Source organism: Tachysurus vachellii, chromosome 24 (assembly GCF_030014155.1).
Source record: "Tachysurus vachellii isolate PV-2020 chromosome 24, HZAU_Pvac_v1, whole genome shotgun sequence".
Taxonomy (NCBI): domain Eukaryota; kingdom Metazoa; phylum Chordata; class Actinopteri; order Siluriformes; family Bagridae; genus Tachysurus; species Tachysurus vachellii.
In genome coordinates, this window is record NC_083483.1 from 5157956 (window position 1) to 5174685 (window position 16730).

The 16730-nt window shown below is 41.5% G+C and overlaps 2 protein-coding genes across 3 annotated transcripts in view; one reads left to right on the forward strand and one right to left on the reverse strand.

Annotated features, from left to right (window-relative positions):
* gart (phosphoribosylglycinamide formyltransferase) overlaps positions 1-5259 on the forward strand; it is a 26509-nt gene extending 21250 nt beyond the window's left edge. The window contains exons 18-22 of the mRNA XM_060859978.1: positions 2299-2451; positions 2732-2862; positions 3298-3439; positions 3663-3778; positions 4634-5259. Of these exons, the coding sequence (XP_060715961.1) occupies positions 2299-2451; positions 2732-2862; positions 3298-3439; positions 3663-3778; positions 4634-4819 (728 nt within the window). The 3' untranslated portion in view covers positions 4820-5259. The remainder of the gene's footprint in view (positions 1-2298; positions 2452-2731; positions 2863-3297; positions 3440-3662; positions 3779-4633) is intronic.
* Positions 5260-6340: 1081 nt separating this feature from the next.
* On the reverse strand, positions 6341-16516 carry n6amt1 (N-6 adenine-specific DNA methyltransferase 1). Of its 2 annotated transcripts, XM_060860187.1 has the most exons (8): positions 16427-16475; positions 16282-16331; positions 14784-14944; positions 13586-13672; positions 12235-12325; positions 8148-8231; positions 7078-7219; positions 6341-6590 (listed from the first exon to the last, which is right to left on the reverse strand). In XM_060860187.1, exons 3-8 carry the CDS (start codon positions 14909-14911, stop codon positions 6469-6471), a joined length of 654 nt encoding a protein of 217 aa, XP_060716170.1. In that variant the 5' UTR covers positions 14912-14944; positions 16282-16331; positions 16427-16475; the 3' UTR covers positions 6341-6468. The 2 variants fall into 2 exon arrangements, with proteins under 2 accessions (XP_060716170.1, XP_060716169.1); XM_060860186.1 differs by lacking the exon at positions 16282-16331 and having other exon boundaries at positions 16461-16516.
* Between the last annotated feature and the right edge of the window lie 214 nt (positions 16517-16730).

Below are 16730 nucleotides of genomic sequence, written 5' to 3' on the forward strand. Positions count from 1 at the left end.
CCTGAGATGTTTCTCCTGGACCATGTTGCTACATAAACCAACACACAGCTAAGGACTTAAAGTAAAGTGCACAGTGTGAAGACAGACAGTGCAAACAATACAATACACTACAGGACCGATACATAAACTATAGCTGTAATGGTTACTGCAAAATTATTGGTCCACACAATTAATAAACATTATTTTTGCCAAGAACAGTAATGCATACAAAAAGCTTATCATCCTGAAATGTTTTTTGCAAATTACTGTTTATCTCTAACGTCTATCCCTAATGATCGAGCCTGAGGTGACGGTGGTGAGAAAAAACTCCCTGAGATGATATGAGGAAGAAACCTTGAGAGGAACCAGACAGAAGTGAACCTCATCCTCATGTGTGTGACACTGTAGAGTAAATAATGTCAATGTGAATGTCTTTTCTACAACAGTTTAGAATTGTGCAATCAGCTCCTTACAGACTTAACACTAATGATTTCATTCAGTTTATTCTTTTACACTCGCTTTGCAGCACAGAATAGAAATTGCATACCTTCATTTTGTGGACAAAAGTTACAGGTCGAATAAAATTCACACCGGTCTCCTGTGCGGCTCGACCGCATTGCAGAAGAGCAGTGTGTTGAGTGTCCTGTCGAGTTACTACACCAGGGGCAGGCAAACCTTTTGGCTCAAGATCCACACTGGGTTTTATACTGTGACAGACAGGACAGGTCAGATAAAGTTTAGCTAAAGAGCTAAAGCTTAAAAGGTTAGGTCAAGAAAACTAATTGAATAGTGTTCATCATCCTGAGGGCACGGTGGCTTAGTGGTTAACACGTTCGCCTCACACCTCCAGGGTCGGGGGTTCGATTCCCGCCTCCGCCTTGTGTGTGTGGAGTTTGCATGTTCTCCCCGTGCCTCGGGGGTTTCCTCCGGGTACTCCGGCTTCCTCCACCGGTCCAAAGACATGCATGGTAGGTTGATTGGCATCTCTGGAAAAATTGTCCCTAGTGTGTGAGTGCGTGAGTGAATGAGAGTGTGTGTGTGTGCCCTGCGATGGGTTGGCACTCCGTCCAGGGTGTATCCTGCCTTGATGCCCGATGACGCCTGAGATAGGCACAGGCTCCCCGTGACCCGAGGTAGTTCGGATAAGCGGTAGAAGATGAGTGAGTGAGTGAGTGTTCATCATTCTTTTTTTATCTGTGTGTAGAGATGATAGACTTGGCTGTATTTAGAGTACGCCATCTAGTGGAATAATGTGAAACACAGGGTATTACAGGAAAACAATGCTCACCACTGTATGATGCCAAACACACTCCTGATGTCATGCTTCATTTTCTCTAAGAAAACTAATATCTGAATATAATGTTATAGTGTATCAGTGCCACATGAGGTAAAGCCACAGCTGAAGAGGGAACGGCGGAAATTACAACAATTACAACTCCATAAATGTGAGACTTTGGGTCAATCATTCAATCAGCATTAAAAAACTATTGTGTGTGTTGTTTTTTTTTTCCCCCCAGTTTATCTATAAACCCCACAAACTGTACACACATTTTTCTATGAAACTGCATAATCACTCCATCTTTGTAGAATATGATTTGTAATAGAGTATTAATGTAATTTCAGCAGATTTAGAAAGAGTTTGGGGGAACGAGGGAATCGTAACAGGCTCGAGATGAGGACTAAAACACTTTAAAATGCTCAGATTAGGAAACAACCTTCAGTAAATATGCTGAACAGAAAGAAGTAAAGATCGGAGTTTGTGTGTTTGTGTCTCAGCATGTCCTCATCAGTAGAAACAGCTGCAGGGCAAAACTGTTGTTATGTTGGACAAACATGTAGTGTGTAAAAGACACAGAAATCTTTTTCTCCATTTCCTGCTGCTAGGTTTGGAACTTTATATCAGTGCTAGAAGACAAGAATCACAACATTAAATATCATTCATGAGTTTTTTAATAATACAAATGATTCCTGTATTGAAATTAATCAATAACATAAACAGAACATAAAGGGGGAAAATGTTGTAAATGGTCCATTTGCATGTGAAAATAACAGTATGGAAAGAAAAATGTTGTGTATCAGTTCCTGTAGGATCTCAGAGTTTTTTTTGGTCATTTGTTTTTTCAAAATTTGCGATGCAAGTTGTATATTCTTCTTTTTTGTTGTATGAATCCTGGGCTTGCAATTTCAAAATTATTTAATTAACTAATTTTACGTTCATTTCTGAAATTGCGAAATCTTGGATGTCTGGTTTACGTTTAGAACATTTATGGTTGAATCTGGTAATTCATTTCTCATTGGTTCTGTGTCCATGGCCAACAGGTGCCGAAGCTGTGGTCATTAGAAACCTGGAGCACAGTCTGAAAGCGGGTCCAAACCCGTCTCCTGACACCAGCGCAGTGCAGAACGACGCGTCTCAGATACAGTCCAGCTCTCGCAGGAGGACCAAAGTGGCTGTGCTGATCTCAGGGACGGGTGCGTTAAATATAAACACGTTGACTAACTGCACTTCTTTACCAAACTGAATACTAAAATTTCAGTGCTCAAAAATTATAGCTCCTCCTCCACCTGGAAACATCATGTAGATGTGTAAAATTTGTATGTGTGTTTAAGGTTTAATATAGAATTGGATTTGAAGAAAAGTGTCATGGAGTCTGTTGTTCCTTTAATTAAACTCATGCCTCGTAAGAACAGTAACAATGCAAGTTTGTATATCATATTATATTCTGGTGTGTGTGTGTGTGTGTGTTGTTAGGCACCAATCTGCAGGCACTGATGGAGCAGACCAAGAAGACCTCAAGTTCTGCTGAGATTGTGGTGGTCATCTCAAACCGTCCAGGCGTGCTGGGCCTGAAGAGAGCCTCTATGGCAGGCATTCAGACACGGGTACCTTTTATTCATTCATTCATTCATTCATTCATACATTAAGAATAATAGTCATGATTATCTGTGGATTCCCTGTAGATTTCTTTAAAAAAAAAGCACCATTTTATTTAGGGACTAAACTTTATGCTCGTACACCATCTAACAAAATGTGATGTGCTTTTGTCGGACTAAGTTTATATGGCGCAAATGTGATTAAATACATATTTCGCTGGATGATTTCTGTTGCTATAAACGCCTGATCGGTGCAGATGAAGAAGTGGTACAAACCCAGGGTATTATGTCTGTCATTCAAAAATTAACGAGGCTCAAAAGCTCCTGGTTGCACAGATCACGCTCTCCAGTGTCCCCGGATGAGGATGAGTTTCCCTTTCCACATCCCACATATTTGGGACGAACCAGACTCCAGCCATTTCAGATGTTTCTGTGTTTGTTCAGGTGGTGGACCATAAGCTGTATGGCAGTCGTGCGGAGTTTGACAGCACCATCGACCGTGTTCTCGAGGAGTTTGGAGTGGAGCTGGTGTGCCTCGCTGGCTTTATGAGAATCCTCACCGGGCCCTTTGTCAGAAAGTGGAACGGTACGAAACCAGACTTATCATTCAGCTGCTTCTGTATTAGTAGCAGTGTTTGATGCTGTTGCTTCTGTTATAAAATGAAGACAAAATAAAAAATCTACATAACGTACGTATCTGCATATACAGCTATATCGAGGTGCCTCCTCCATCGGTCACTGAATTCACCAACAGTGTTAATGGTGTATTTGAAACACTGCACACTCTAAACAATGATTGTGTGTAACAGGCAAGCTGCTGAACATCCATCCATCACTGCTGCCTTCCTTCAAAGGTGTGAACGCACAGAAGCAAGCGCTGATGGCTGGGGTTCGGATAACAGGCTGCAGCGTGCACTTTGTGGCTGTAAGTCGGCTTCTGTTACAGAAACGTTAGAGTTTAGGAGAAAAACATGTTCTTTGAAATACTCTTCCCTGTTTCGGGTCGCCTTTATCTCAACAAAGGTGGCATCAGTACTGAGCTGGACCTTATTATCAGGACTGTCAGTCATCAAATCATTTGTATATTACACACTACTGCTGCTGTATATTGCACAAAAAGCATAATATTGCACAATATTGTTGTTTGCACTCCCACACTTTATGTACATTACTGATCGTTCATATTCTACAGTATATGCACTCTCACTCACTCATCTTCTACTTATCTGAACTATCTCGGGTCACGGGGAGCCTGTGTCTATCTCAGGCGTCATCGGGCATCAAGGCAGGATACACACTGGACGGAGTGCCAACCCATCACAGGGCACACACACACACACTACGGACAATTTTCCAGAGATGCCAATCAACCTACCATGCATGTCTTTGGACCGAGGGAGGAAACCGGAGTACCCGGAGGAAACCCCTGAGGCACGGGGAGAACATGCAAACTCCACACACAGAAGGCGGAGGCGGGAATCGAACCCCCAACCCTGGAGGTGTGAGGCGAACGTGCTAACCACTAAGCCACCGTGCCCTCATTCTATATGCATATTTTATATATTTTATTCATTCTATATTCATATTTTATACTCATTCTGTCTGTATTGTATCTCATCGTCTGCATGGTTTTCTTGTATAGTACAGTGTTATTTATGTCTGTACCTTTGAGAGTCACAAACTGCTGGAACCAAATTCCTTGTGTATGTCAACACACTTGGCCAATAAACCTGATTCTGATTCTGAGCTGGACCTTATTAATGTTCTCTTGTATTGACAGGAGGAGGTGGATGCAGGAGCCATCATCGTACAGGAAGCTGTTCCCATTCTGACAAACGACACCGAGGACAGTCTGTCAGAGCGCATCCGGGTGGCCGAGCACCGGGCCTTCCCTGCTGCTTTAGAGCTTGTAGCCAGTGGAGCGATGAGACTTGGAGAAGATGGACACATCATCTGGAACCAGTAGCATAGGTGTTGAGAGAAATATTCAGATCAGAGATAATGTGGTAGCTCATGGACAAAAAAAGTACCTGTGATTCTCAATTAGTCTTAATCACACTGTGTTAATTTCACGTGTTAACATTAGTGTGTCGTACATTCTGCTCCATGGATATCGACACCGACCAAAACCGTTACATTCCAAACGGAATCAAGAAAGCAGTTATATTAGTAACTTAGCTGCTTTTAAGAGTCCACTTCTTTCCCCATTCCTCTTATCATGATGAGCAGTAACAGATTTGCATGACAAATTAGAAGTCGTCAGTTTCTCCACGGTCAGAAAGAGAGACCACATCAATGGCTGGTGAGAAACTGCAGTAAATTGTTGTTGAAATGTTCTTTGCATGTAAAAGCTGAAATGTAAAATCCCTGCTACTGATATTAAAGCTTGACCTCTTCTTTCTTGTACTACATTCTCTCTGTCTGTCAGTGTGTTTTTAACAACGAGCTTTAAATTCAGATTCAGATGTGAACAGTTTCACAATACAACACTGTCAAATAGTGACGAATGTCGCGTCAGATTTTGGAGTGGTGTTGCAGTTATTCTTTTTATTTAAAGATTAAAAAATACTGTCATTTTTGTTGGATCAGAATTCTGAATTGAAATAACTTAGAAAGATTTAGAAAGATGATGTATGAAGCTCCAACTTCTTCCTAGTGAACCTTCAATCAGTTTCTCAGCTCGGAGTCTCCTGCACCGACTGCTCCGATTTGCACTAAATGCTTCTTACCATCTTCCTAGTGAAGCTTCAGCACTTTTCCTCGACTTCAGTTCGGTCGCCACAGAATGTTTAAAGGACAAATCGGTTTTCTTTCAGTACTTTCTATACACAACAGGGCACACAGATCTAGGCCTCTATTGGTATGGATCAATAAGGTGACCGTAAAGACGGTCACATCAGTAGTATTGGCACTTCCATACTGGTGTAGTCCATGCTTTGGGCAGTGGTGGCTTAAATGGTTAAGGCTCTAGGTTATTGATAGGAGTATTAGGGTTCAAGCCTCAGTACTGCCAAGCTGCCACTGTTGGGCCCTTGTGTAAGGCACTTACCCCTCTCTGCTCCAGGGGAGCTGTATGCAAAGAAAATAATTCCACTGTGCTGTAATGTATATGCCCCATTTCATATTCACTATTTTTAATTTAATTGACATGTGGGATAAGATTTAGACACAAGGAACAAATGTGGTTTCTTCTTCTCAAGGCTTCTTAAGTCCCTACATCTTGGGTCAGGTTAGTCTTAAACCGGTGGGAGCCAGACTCCATGAACACCACCGCCCTGCCCCTGTGGGGGCTTGAAGACACACACTGAGGTCTAACGTGCTCACGACCATCATTCCGTCTTTACTTAACTCTATCACTTCCACTCTGAGTCCAGCTATCTGTCATAACGTCTTCAAAAAAGTGTTTATGGTCACAAATTCACCAACACTTCAGCTACACAAGATAAAGGTTGTGTGAATGTGTTGTAAAGCAAAGACAGGACATCAGTGTCATTGTTATTATTTATTTTTTGTCATAATGTTAACTCCCACTGGCTCCCACTTGAGTCATGTTGATTTTTTTGGGGGGAAAAAAACACAGGATTTCAGTCTCTAGCGTAAGTGTGTCGTCGGTATTCACAGTCTGGTGATGTCACTCTTGCTGAAGCGCAGGATGGACAGCTTTTCTCTTCCCGCCTGACGAGACAGATGCACCTCTCCTCTCAACCCGGATTCAGCAAGCAGAGACAGAATCTCCTCTAGACGTAAAAGCAGAACAGACCGTAACATTCACACTAGTTTTATCACAGTGATATTTATTTTAGTTTAATATGACTACATGGTGACAGGAAGAAAATCAGTGCTGGAAGTGTCACACTATAGGGCTGTTCACACTGCGCTTAATCCTAAATTAAACCTCAGTAGAGGAACTCTTAATTTAGCCGAACGTGTGCAGTGTGCAACAATGTGGTGTTAAAATGTTACCTTTAGACACATAACCAAAAACCTTACAACTCAATTTGTAGTCACAGAAACTCTGTGTGTCATTATTTAATTCTTTTCTTTAGTCTGTGTTTTTGTCGTATTCCTGCCTTTGTGTCTCAGGACTTGTACAAGCTGAAAATAAAATCATGACAATCAGTGTGATATGGCGAAGAATCTGTCACGTCTTCAACGTTAAACTAAAAGCCACATGAGCCTTGATGAGCCTTGAGCTCAGTGTGAACTCAGATTGTTCTCACCTACCTGGATTGTTATCTGACACTGTAACAAGGTAGAACAGGCCCTGTTCTGATAATAGCTGTGAAACCATGGGGAATAATCTGTCCATCACCTCCCTGCCTCTCTTTCCTCCTGCCCAGGATGCCTCAATGCCATGACTTCCCACCTGTGCACCAGAATTCAACAATATTAGACAAAACGACTCTGTATAGCTCAGTATTAGTTAATGCTTTTGGATCATTTGGGTCTTTTTTTCTGTGTTTAAATAAAGATCAGAAATGACATTTGGAAAATATGTGGGTTGTGTTGCTTTATTGTATCTCATGCAGCATTCGAATAAACACTTCTGATATGTGACGGGGAAAACACGGAGAAAACGGCCTTTTAACTCGGAATTCCTACATGAAAACTGGACGATCTCCTCAACCAGGGGTGTTGCTAGGGTTGGAAGGGACGAGTGGTTTAGCCATCTGAGACTCACCAACAGTTGCGTTATTATTACCTCACCAACTCTTCCAATGAATGAATGAATGAATGAATGACTGCATACTAACAACAGTGCCACCTGCTGACAGGAATAGGTTATGTTCTGTTTAACAGCTTGACATTAAGGAGGGTATTGTGGAATGAACGTGCAACGGACAGACGGGATTCTTGTACTGAAAAGTCTTGCACTTTGTGTTGTCGACCAGGGGCTTTTGACAGTACATGAGAGTCTTATGCCCCCGAAGCCCCAGCATCACAACTCCACTGTCCTCAACCCCAAGTTCAGTAAGTGACGTTCAATCATCAGCAAGCAAAGGAGGATTTCTTACCATTAAAAGAGATACGCTGTATATACACAACTATATACACACTAACATTTAGAGAAACTAGACATATTTTCTTTTTAAACCTATGACACATTTATTGTGACATCACAATGTTTTTTCCCCTCACCACTTCGTAGGGCACTATGCCACAGGATTTATTTCCCACTTCTGATGTAAAGTCGTACACAGCACAAGAATGTCACAGCCAGAGTAAACACAACGATATTACACACATTACACACATTAACCAATTCAGCAATTAACCAATTTAGTGAGTCTTACCTCCACAGTTGGGGTCACTACATATGGAGGGTTGAAAAGAAGAACATCCACCAGTCCATTCAATCTGGGCAACAGACACTCAGTCTGAGGAACAACAACAAAAAACATGCACAAGTAATATGCTTAAGTAAATACAAGTAATAATGAAGCAGGTATGCTTGTGCAAAAGAAAAGAGGAATTGCCAGAAAAAGAGCTCTAATGGGTTACATCATAAAGAATAGGTCATGATAACTGCAGCCTTCTTCATGTGTCACAGTGTTGGATATTTACAGTATCTGTTCTAATCTGAATGAATCTGACTCCTAATGAACTGTAGCTGGTGTTGAACTGGGGCCTCGCTTTAGCCCCAGTGATCGTTCACTAAAATCCTGCATGTGTAAAACATGTGGGCTATAAAGGAAGCATGGCACCGGTTGGATGTATTGAACGAATAAAGTCCTTTCTTGAGTCCGAATGAGTGACAGACCTTCAGATTCTGAACATATAAATAAATAAATTATTGCCGTTTAATATAATGAACTTCAAGTAGAGAAAGAAGAGAATCAGTGTGTTTGCAATGTCTGTAGCACTTAAACAAGCTGTATGTGTTGTTTTTAGCACTACTTTAGCACTGAAAACTACTTTATACACTATTTCTTTTTAATTATTCATTCCTTTATTTATTGTATTCATATCCAATCTAATGTGCACTAATGTGTGAAAGACATTTCTTGAAAATAAAATCAATGATAATTAACCATAAAACTAAAACATGTCTCTTTAAATGAATGTTTTGAGTGAATGTATGTAGACTTTGCAACGAGAGGGGGAAACACGCTGGACCTTGTTTACACAAACATTCCCGGCGCGTATTGTGCGGAGCCCCGTCCCCACCTCGGCTACTCAGACCACATCTCTGTTATGCTAATCCCAGAATACAGACCACCCATCAGACGCTCTAAACCGGTTCTGAAGCAGGTGAAAAGCAGGAGCCATCTCTGCTCTTCAGGACTGCATTGAGTGCACTGATTGAAACATCTTCAGGGAGGCTGCAACCAACGGCGATTCCGTCAACTTGGAGGAGTACACGGCATCAGTGACCAGCTACATCGGCAAGTGCATTGATGACGCGACCGTCTCCAAGACCATCACCACACAGGCCTTAAGAACAGCAAGGGCCAAACTGTCCCGAGCCACCAGAGAAGCAAAGCGCGCACATGCCCAGACAATCCACAGCCACTTCCAGGACAGCGAAGACCCCCGACACATGTGGCAGGTGATCACAAACTACAAGACAGTCTCACCTGCCAGTTATAGTGATGCCTCCCTCCCAGATGCGCTTAACGACTTCTACGCTTGGTATGAGATGCAGAACAATGTAGTGGCAAGGAAGACCATCCCTCCCCCCAACGATCAGGTACTGATCGTATCCACGGCCAACAGTAGGAAAAGTCCATGCAGAGTTAACCCACGGAAGGCTGCTGGACCAGACAACATTCCTGGCAGAGTGCTCAGGGAATGCGCAGAACAGCTAGCGGATGTCTTGACATCTTCATCATTTCCCTGAGCAGCACTGTTGTTCCTACGTGCCTCAAGACTACCACCATCATCCCCGTACCAAAAATTCTACAGTGTCCTGCCTCAATGACTATCGACACCCATAGTTATGAAGTGCTTAGAGAAGCTCATCAAAACCCAGTTACCACCCTCACTGGACCCCCTACAGTTTGCGTATCTTCAAAACCACTAAACGGACAATGACATTGCCACGGCCCTTCATTTAGCCCTAACATAACAATAAAGACACTTACATACAAACACTGTTCATAGACTTTAGTTCAGCATTCAACACATTCATCCCTCAGCACCTGATTGGGAAACTGAGCCTGCTGGGACTGAACACCTCCCTCTGCAGCTGGATCCTGGACTTCCTGACTGGGAGACCTAGTCAGTCCGGATCGGGAACAGCATCTCCAGCACCACCACAGAGCCCCTCAGGACTGTGTGCTCAGCCCACTGCTGTTCACCTTGCTGACTCACGACTGTGCAGCAATAAACAGATCGATCCATATCATGAAGTTCGCTGATGACACGACTGTGGTGGGTTTCATCAGCAAGAACCATGAGTCAGCATACAGAGAGGAGGTGCAACAGCTAACTGCCTGGTGTAGAGCCAACAACCTGTCTCTGTATGTTGATAAAACTAATGAGATGGTTGTTGACTTCAGAAGAGCACAGAGTGACCACTCATCATCTGTACAGATTGTACATCATCTGATCTCTATCATCTGTACAGATTGTCATGAGCACCAAATTCACCAAGAAAGCCCAGCAGCGTCTCTACTTCTTATGAAGGCTGAGAAAAGCACATCTCCCTCCCCAAATCCTGACCATGAACTACAGAGGGAGCATTGAGAGAATTCTGAGTAGCTGCATCACTGTCTGGTTTGGGAGCTGCACCGTCCTGGATCGCAAGACCCTGCAGCGGATTGGAGTCTCTCTTCCCTCTATCATGGACACTTACACCACACACTGCATCCGCAAAGCCAACAGCATTGTGAATGACCCCACACACCCCTCACACACACTTTTCACCCTCCTGCCGTCTGGATAAGGTACCGAAGCATTCGGGCCACACGACCAGACTGTGTAACAGTTTCTTTCCACAAGCCATCAGACTCCTATATAACTTAGTGAGCCAGTATTAATGTATTCAATGTTAGAGATTTAAGCACTTCTGTACGTCGCTCTGGATAAGGGCGTCTGCCAAATGCTGTAAATGTAAATGTTAAAGTACCATCACTGGCACTATCACTGAGTAGCACAATACACACACACACAACAGTATGGACTGCACAGACCCACACCAAATACACACACTTCCAATTTACATCCATGTCTACAGCATATCAAACAGTTTACATGCTGTTTTTGCTCTTTGCATAATACTTTACAATGCCTCATGTAACTGCTGCTACAATACTAATGTATTCATTCCAGTATTTCTGCAGAAGTAACATTGATTGAACATACAGTATTTACACTGCTTTTGTGTATTGTCTTTTGTGTATTGTCTTTTGTGTATTGTCTTTTGTGTATTGTCTTTTGTGTATTGTCTTTTGTGTATTGTCTTGTATTTTTTGTTTGCACTGTCTTTTGTCCTGCACTGTCTTTTTGTCTTGTCCTGCACTGTCTTTTTGTCTTGTCCTGCACTGTCTTTTTGTCTTGTCCTGCACTGTCTTTTTGTCTTGTCCTGCACTGTCTTTTTGTCTTGTCCTGCACTGTGTACACCAGGTTGCACAGATGCACTTTATGCGACCGGGACTAACTTACTAAGTCCTTAGCTCTGTCTTTGTTTTATGTAGCACCACAATCCTGGAGAAATGTCTCACTTCACTGTGTACTGCAACAGCTATATATGGTTGTTATAATAACAATAAAAGCTTCTTGACTTGACTTGGCTTGAATGACTTTATGTTAATGATGTAACATACGGTAAGAGACGCTGAATGAATCAGTGAATGAATCTGTTTGGTGTAAGGAAGCAAAAGATTCAAGTCACTGGGATGAATTAAAATGACCACCACTAAGAATCATTCGCTTTACCGAGCAAACGCACTAAAATGAACAACCAGAATGAAGTGTAGTCTATATCAGCGGTCTCCAATCTTATCCACAAAGGGCCGGTGTGGGTGCAGGTTTCAGTTCCAACCAAGCAGAAGCCACACCTGATTTAGTAGCCTCTGGTGTGGCTTCTGCTTGGTTGGAATGAAAACCTGCACCCACACCGGCCCTTTGTGGATAAGATTGGAGACCGCTGGTCTGTATAAACAAACATAACTGTACATGACAGGGAATATGGAAGTGGCATGTAATTCTGCTATAAAACGACAAACAAAATTAAACAGCCTAATCATAGCTTAGCTTAGCTTTCAAATCTGAGTAATTTATTTCAGGGACACAAAAAATGCTTAATGCATAAAAACGCTGATCATGCAGGCATCTATCTGATGATATTGTGTTGCAGTACTGAGCAAAACGTGCTTAAACATTTCTAGCCAAATGGTATTAGAGCAAGGAAAGCAGAGAGAGATAAGCGTATCTCACCAAGTCAGTTATAACAGGCTGCAGGTGGAGGTTGTTGCGGTGAGACGTCTCCACTGTGCACTGAGCTGCTGCAGGGTTCAAGTCAGTGCAGCTGCACAGAATATCAAGACAAGACAAGGCACAATGAAAGCATGCACTCACATTTACCCAGACTGAGTTTTATATGCCCCTGTAGAGAAAACCAATGAAACTCTGGTGCGTCTCAAACAGGCCGCTGATCAGAGAGTACAGAGAAAATCCCAGAATGCGCCGCAAAAACCAGGGGGCATTACAGGAAATGACATCATATGGAGGGGAAGCCACTGAGGGGAAAAATGTTGGACAAACCAACATTCAGTCAAACTCTCAGCCAAATTTAAATACAAATTTGGGCAGCTTGTTATCAAAAGGAGTTTTTCCTCACCACTTGCTAATTACAGATAAATCTAAATTTAATTATAAAATTTGTCATTTTTATTACAGATTCTGGTTACATTCTATATACGATTTGTTTGACTTTAACGATCTTTAAGTGTTTCAATTATTGTGTTTTTATAATCCTGCATGACCCTATGAGGGGTCGGCAACCTTAAACACTCAAAGAGACATTTGGACCAGTTTCCCACAGAAAAAAAAAACACAGGGAGCCACAAAACCCCTTTGAAATCTAAAATGAAGAGAACACTGCATATGTCGTTTCTTACCTTTATGGAAAGTGTAGAAAAAAACTGTAGTGTGTTGCATTTATTAAATCAATGAACTGCTACCGAGTAAACGAAATTTTATTTCTGCAAGCAAAGAAAAATATTTTGAACAGTTTGAACTAACCTTAACAAAAAAGACGCTGGGTTGAAGGTTACTTTTAAATAAAATGTTCAACGTCTAATTGAGTCATCTTCGTATTCACATCAAAATTTTAACTTGCCGGCTGCAGCAAACCAAAAATGCGTCTGTGCTTCTGTGGTTTCGCAAGTCGGCAGTTATGACGCATATTTTGAGCGACAAAAATATTAAACACGGTTTATTTTAATGTTACAAGAGCATCATAATCTTAGAATTTAGAAACTAACAACTAAAAAACTTTTTTTTTAAACTAAAACTTTTCTTAAAAACTAACTAACTAAGATAAAATAAATTTAAATTAAATATTTATTTTCCAAATCTACAGGGAGCCGCAGCAGAGGGATGAAAGAGCCACTTCGGCTCCGGAACCGCGGGTTGCCGACCCCTGCCCTAGGGTCCTAGAATCCTAGGACTCCATTTCTGGAGTTCTTTTTGACTGTAAGGTTTTGCTTTTGTTTTTCTTTTGACGAATGAAGTCACATGCTGATATCAAATTAAATACTGATCACATGATCGTGCACATACTCACAGATATAACGCTTCAGCTCCGGTTAGCGATGCCAGAAAAGCTGAGACCACACCTGAGCCACTGCCAACCTCGAGGCAGACAGCAGGTCTGAAACACAGACAACAATCAGATACTGCATCAGTTCCACACGTGGCAACGTGAACGTGAGCTCACTCTGAAGCTAATGTTTGTTGCTATCAGTGCAGAAGTACTAGTGCTCACAAGTAACCATGCTCAATACTGACAGCACAAATCTGTGAGCCAATGTTCCCACTTACAACTTATATAATTTATTTATAACAATAAATTCAATACCACATTATTTGTAATGTGCTTTTAACAATGCACACTGTTTACAGAAATAAAAAAATTAGAAACCTTGAGACGCAAAAGAAACCTCATTCTCATCGGGGTGACACCTGAGAGTGGGATTATAAATGATGTCCTTTCTACAACTGAATATAGTCCAGTGGAGTTGTGTAAGAAGTTGTTTTTGAACAATTAATAAGTATGAGCATCAGTATGATTTCTGAATTCACTAATTCCTTCCTGCTAAAGTCATCAATTGCTCAGTGATGAAGACTTGAGTGCAAATCTGACCGCCGCAACAGCAGTTCAAAGACACTGCCAAGGTCTCCATGTGGTTGTATCCACTGCGGTGCCATAGACAGATAGAGAGACAGAGTTTTGTGTCAGAGCACAGGGTCAGCCATGATACAACACTCCTGGAGCACAGAGGGTTTAGGGTCTTGCTCAAGGGCCCAACAGTGACAGCTTGGCATTGCTGAGGCTTGAACCCTGAGCCTGAACAGCAACAACTCAGAGTCTTAACCACTCGAGGCATGTATCATGTATCTCCTGGTAGCCCACTTTCATCAAATTCACTCCTCACCAGACAATAATACATCAGTCTCTGTCTAATGGGCTTCATAATCAAGCTAAATGATGCAAACAAATGGAAAATGTTCATTACCTGTTAGAGCCAATGTGTTTGTGGAAATGTAGCCTGTAACTTATCTTTTTATTGAACTGACCTCAGTCCTTAGAATTTCCCTTCAAATGTAAGGCTCCATAGTTTGTCCTGAGCCTAAACACTACACATATCTACATATACAAACAAAGCACTGCTTGATTACGACTTACACTACTGCAACTGTCACAACTGGCTGTTTAATAAAGGTACATTTACTACAAGAGCAAACAGAAATGAAACACTCACTTGCTTCGCTGCAGCAAATCAGCATCCTTCTCCAAGCTGTCAATCAAGAGGAAAGAATCTTCTGCTGGCTCATATACCTCTGAGAAAGGCCCACGACCAGCATGGGAGTACAGAGGAGTCGGGTACATCAGCGTGGCATAGCTAGAGGACACGTTCCTTTACTAAAACAAAGTTGTGTCATATTACGTGGTCATACCAAAAATGAACATATTATTAGAAACATAAATGTGAAATTCTTCAATTATTATTTAACTCCAGTTAATCTAACTGGCTCAGTCACCTGCCCTTCTCTTATTTTACTTATTCATTCATCTTCTCTTACTCCAAAAGTTCTATTGCTTTTTCTCTTAAATCTTCTCAAAACTAAAATATACTTAAAACATCATATTCGATGCAGCTGGAATATGGAAAATGCCCCAAAAAGGTTGACCAGTTGACTTGTATTGACCTGGATTTTATTCAGGAATTATTACAACGCCAAAAAAAAAAAAAGAATATGTTGATGCAAGTTCCACACAATTCTGTACTAGATTGCACACAAAATATAAGACTGCTGGAGAACTATAGACCACAGATGTTATAATAAACAGCTATGAACTATTCACACACCGAAGTGTAACCTTGCACTTGTCCTGTCCTGCACGGTCTCGTCTGTCTTGCCCTGCACGGTCTCGTCTGTCCTGTCTTGTTTGTCTTTTGTCCTGCACGGTCTCGTCTGTCCTGTCTTGTTTGTCTTTTGTCCTGCACGGTCTCGTCTGTCCTGTCTTGTTTGTCTTTTGTCCTGCACGGTCTCGTCTGTCCTGTCTTGTTTGTCTTTTGTCCTGCACGGTCTCGTCTGTCCTGTCTTGTTTGTCTTTTGTCCTGCACGGTCTCGTCTGTCCTGTCTTGTTTGTCTTTTGTCCTGCACGGTCTCGTCTGTCCTGTCTTGTTTGTCTTTTGTCCTGCACGGTCTCGTCTGTCCTGTCTTGTTTGTCTTTTGTCCTGCACGGTCTCGTCTGTCCTGTCTTGTTTGTCTTTTGTGCTGCATGGTCTTGTCCTGTCCTGCACTGTGTACACCAGGTTGCACAGATCACAGATGCACTTTATGTATCTAGGACTAACTTACTAAGTCCTTAGCTGTGTCTTTGTTCTATGTAACACCCTGGTCCTGGAGAAACGTCTCATTTCTCTGTGTACTGTAACAGCTAATATACTGTATGGTTGAAATGACAATAAAAGCTACTTGACTTGTCTATACCACCCAACCTGTACATCTTGTCCATAGCACGTTGATCAACCTGATTATACTGTAAACGCTCTACATCACATTACTGTGAGGAGCCTCTGTGATGTTCATTGGCAATAATTACGACCTGTGTTTTTGTTCATTTTAATCTAATTAAGCACAAATAACATGAGAACATTTCTCTCAGTACTTCTCTAACCACTGGGACAGTTACAGTGTTTACGTTCTGCTTGTACAAAACTCATATGGAGATATACAGGAAGGTAAACTTACTGAATAAACACAGTATCCGATAATAAACACAGTATCCGATAATAAACACTGTATCCGATAATAAACACTGTATCCGATAATAAACACAGTATCCGATAATAAACACAGTATCCGATAATAAACACAGTATCCGATAATAAACACAGTATCCGATAATAAACACAGTAACCGTATCGTACCTTCCCTGTTTTTCACAATTGTTATGTACGTCCACGTGCGCGCCTTTCACTTCCGGTTGTGGTGCATTGTGGTAGTTGTAGTTTCCGTCAAAAATCTCTGTACATTTCATACGTAATAAAAGGCTTATGCATTTTATTGTACATGTATTTATATACATATACACTTATATGTATTTAACACAATAATAATAAATATTATCATATAGACAAAATGTCTTGATATTTGTACTCTATTATTGGACAGTTCAATTTTCGTTTAAAATATTCATG

Coding starts and splice junctions, on each gene's coding strand:
- n6amt1 (XM_060860186.1), bottom strand. CDS start 14,911: ATGTACCCGACTCCTCTGTACTCCCATGCTGGTCGTGGGCCTTTCTCA. Junction 12,326..13,585: donor GGAGCTGAAGCGTTATATCT/GTGAGTATGTGC, acceptor TATTCTGTGCAG/CTGCACTGACTTGAACCCTG. Junction 7,220..8,147: donor TAGTGACCCCAACTGTGGAG/GTAAGACTCACT, acceptor TCTGGTGCACAG/GTGGGAAGTCATGGCATTGA.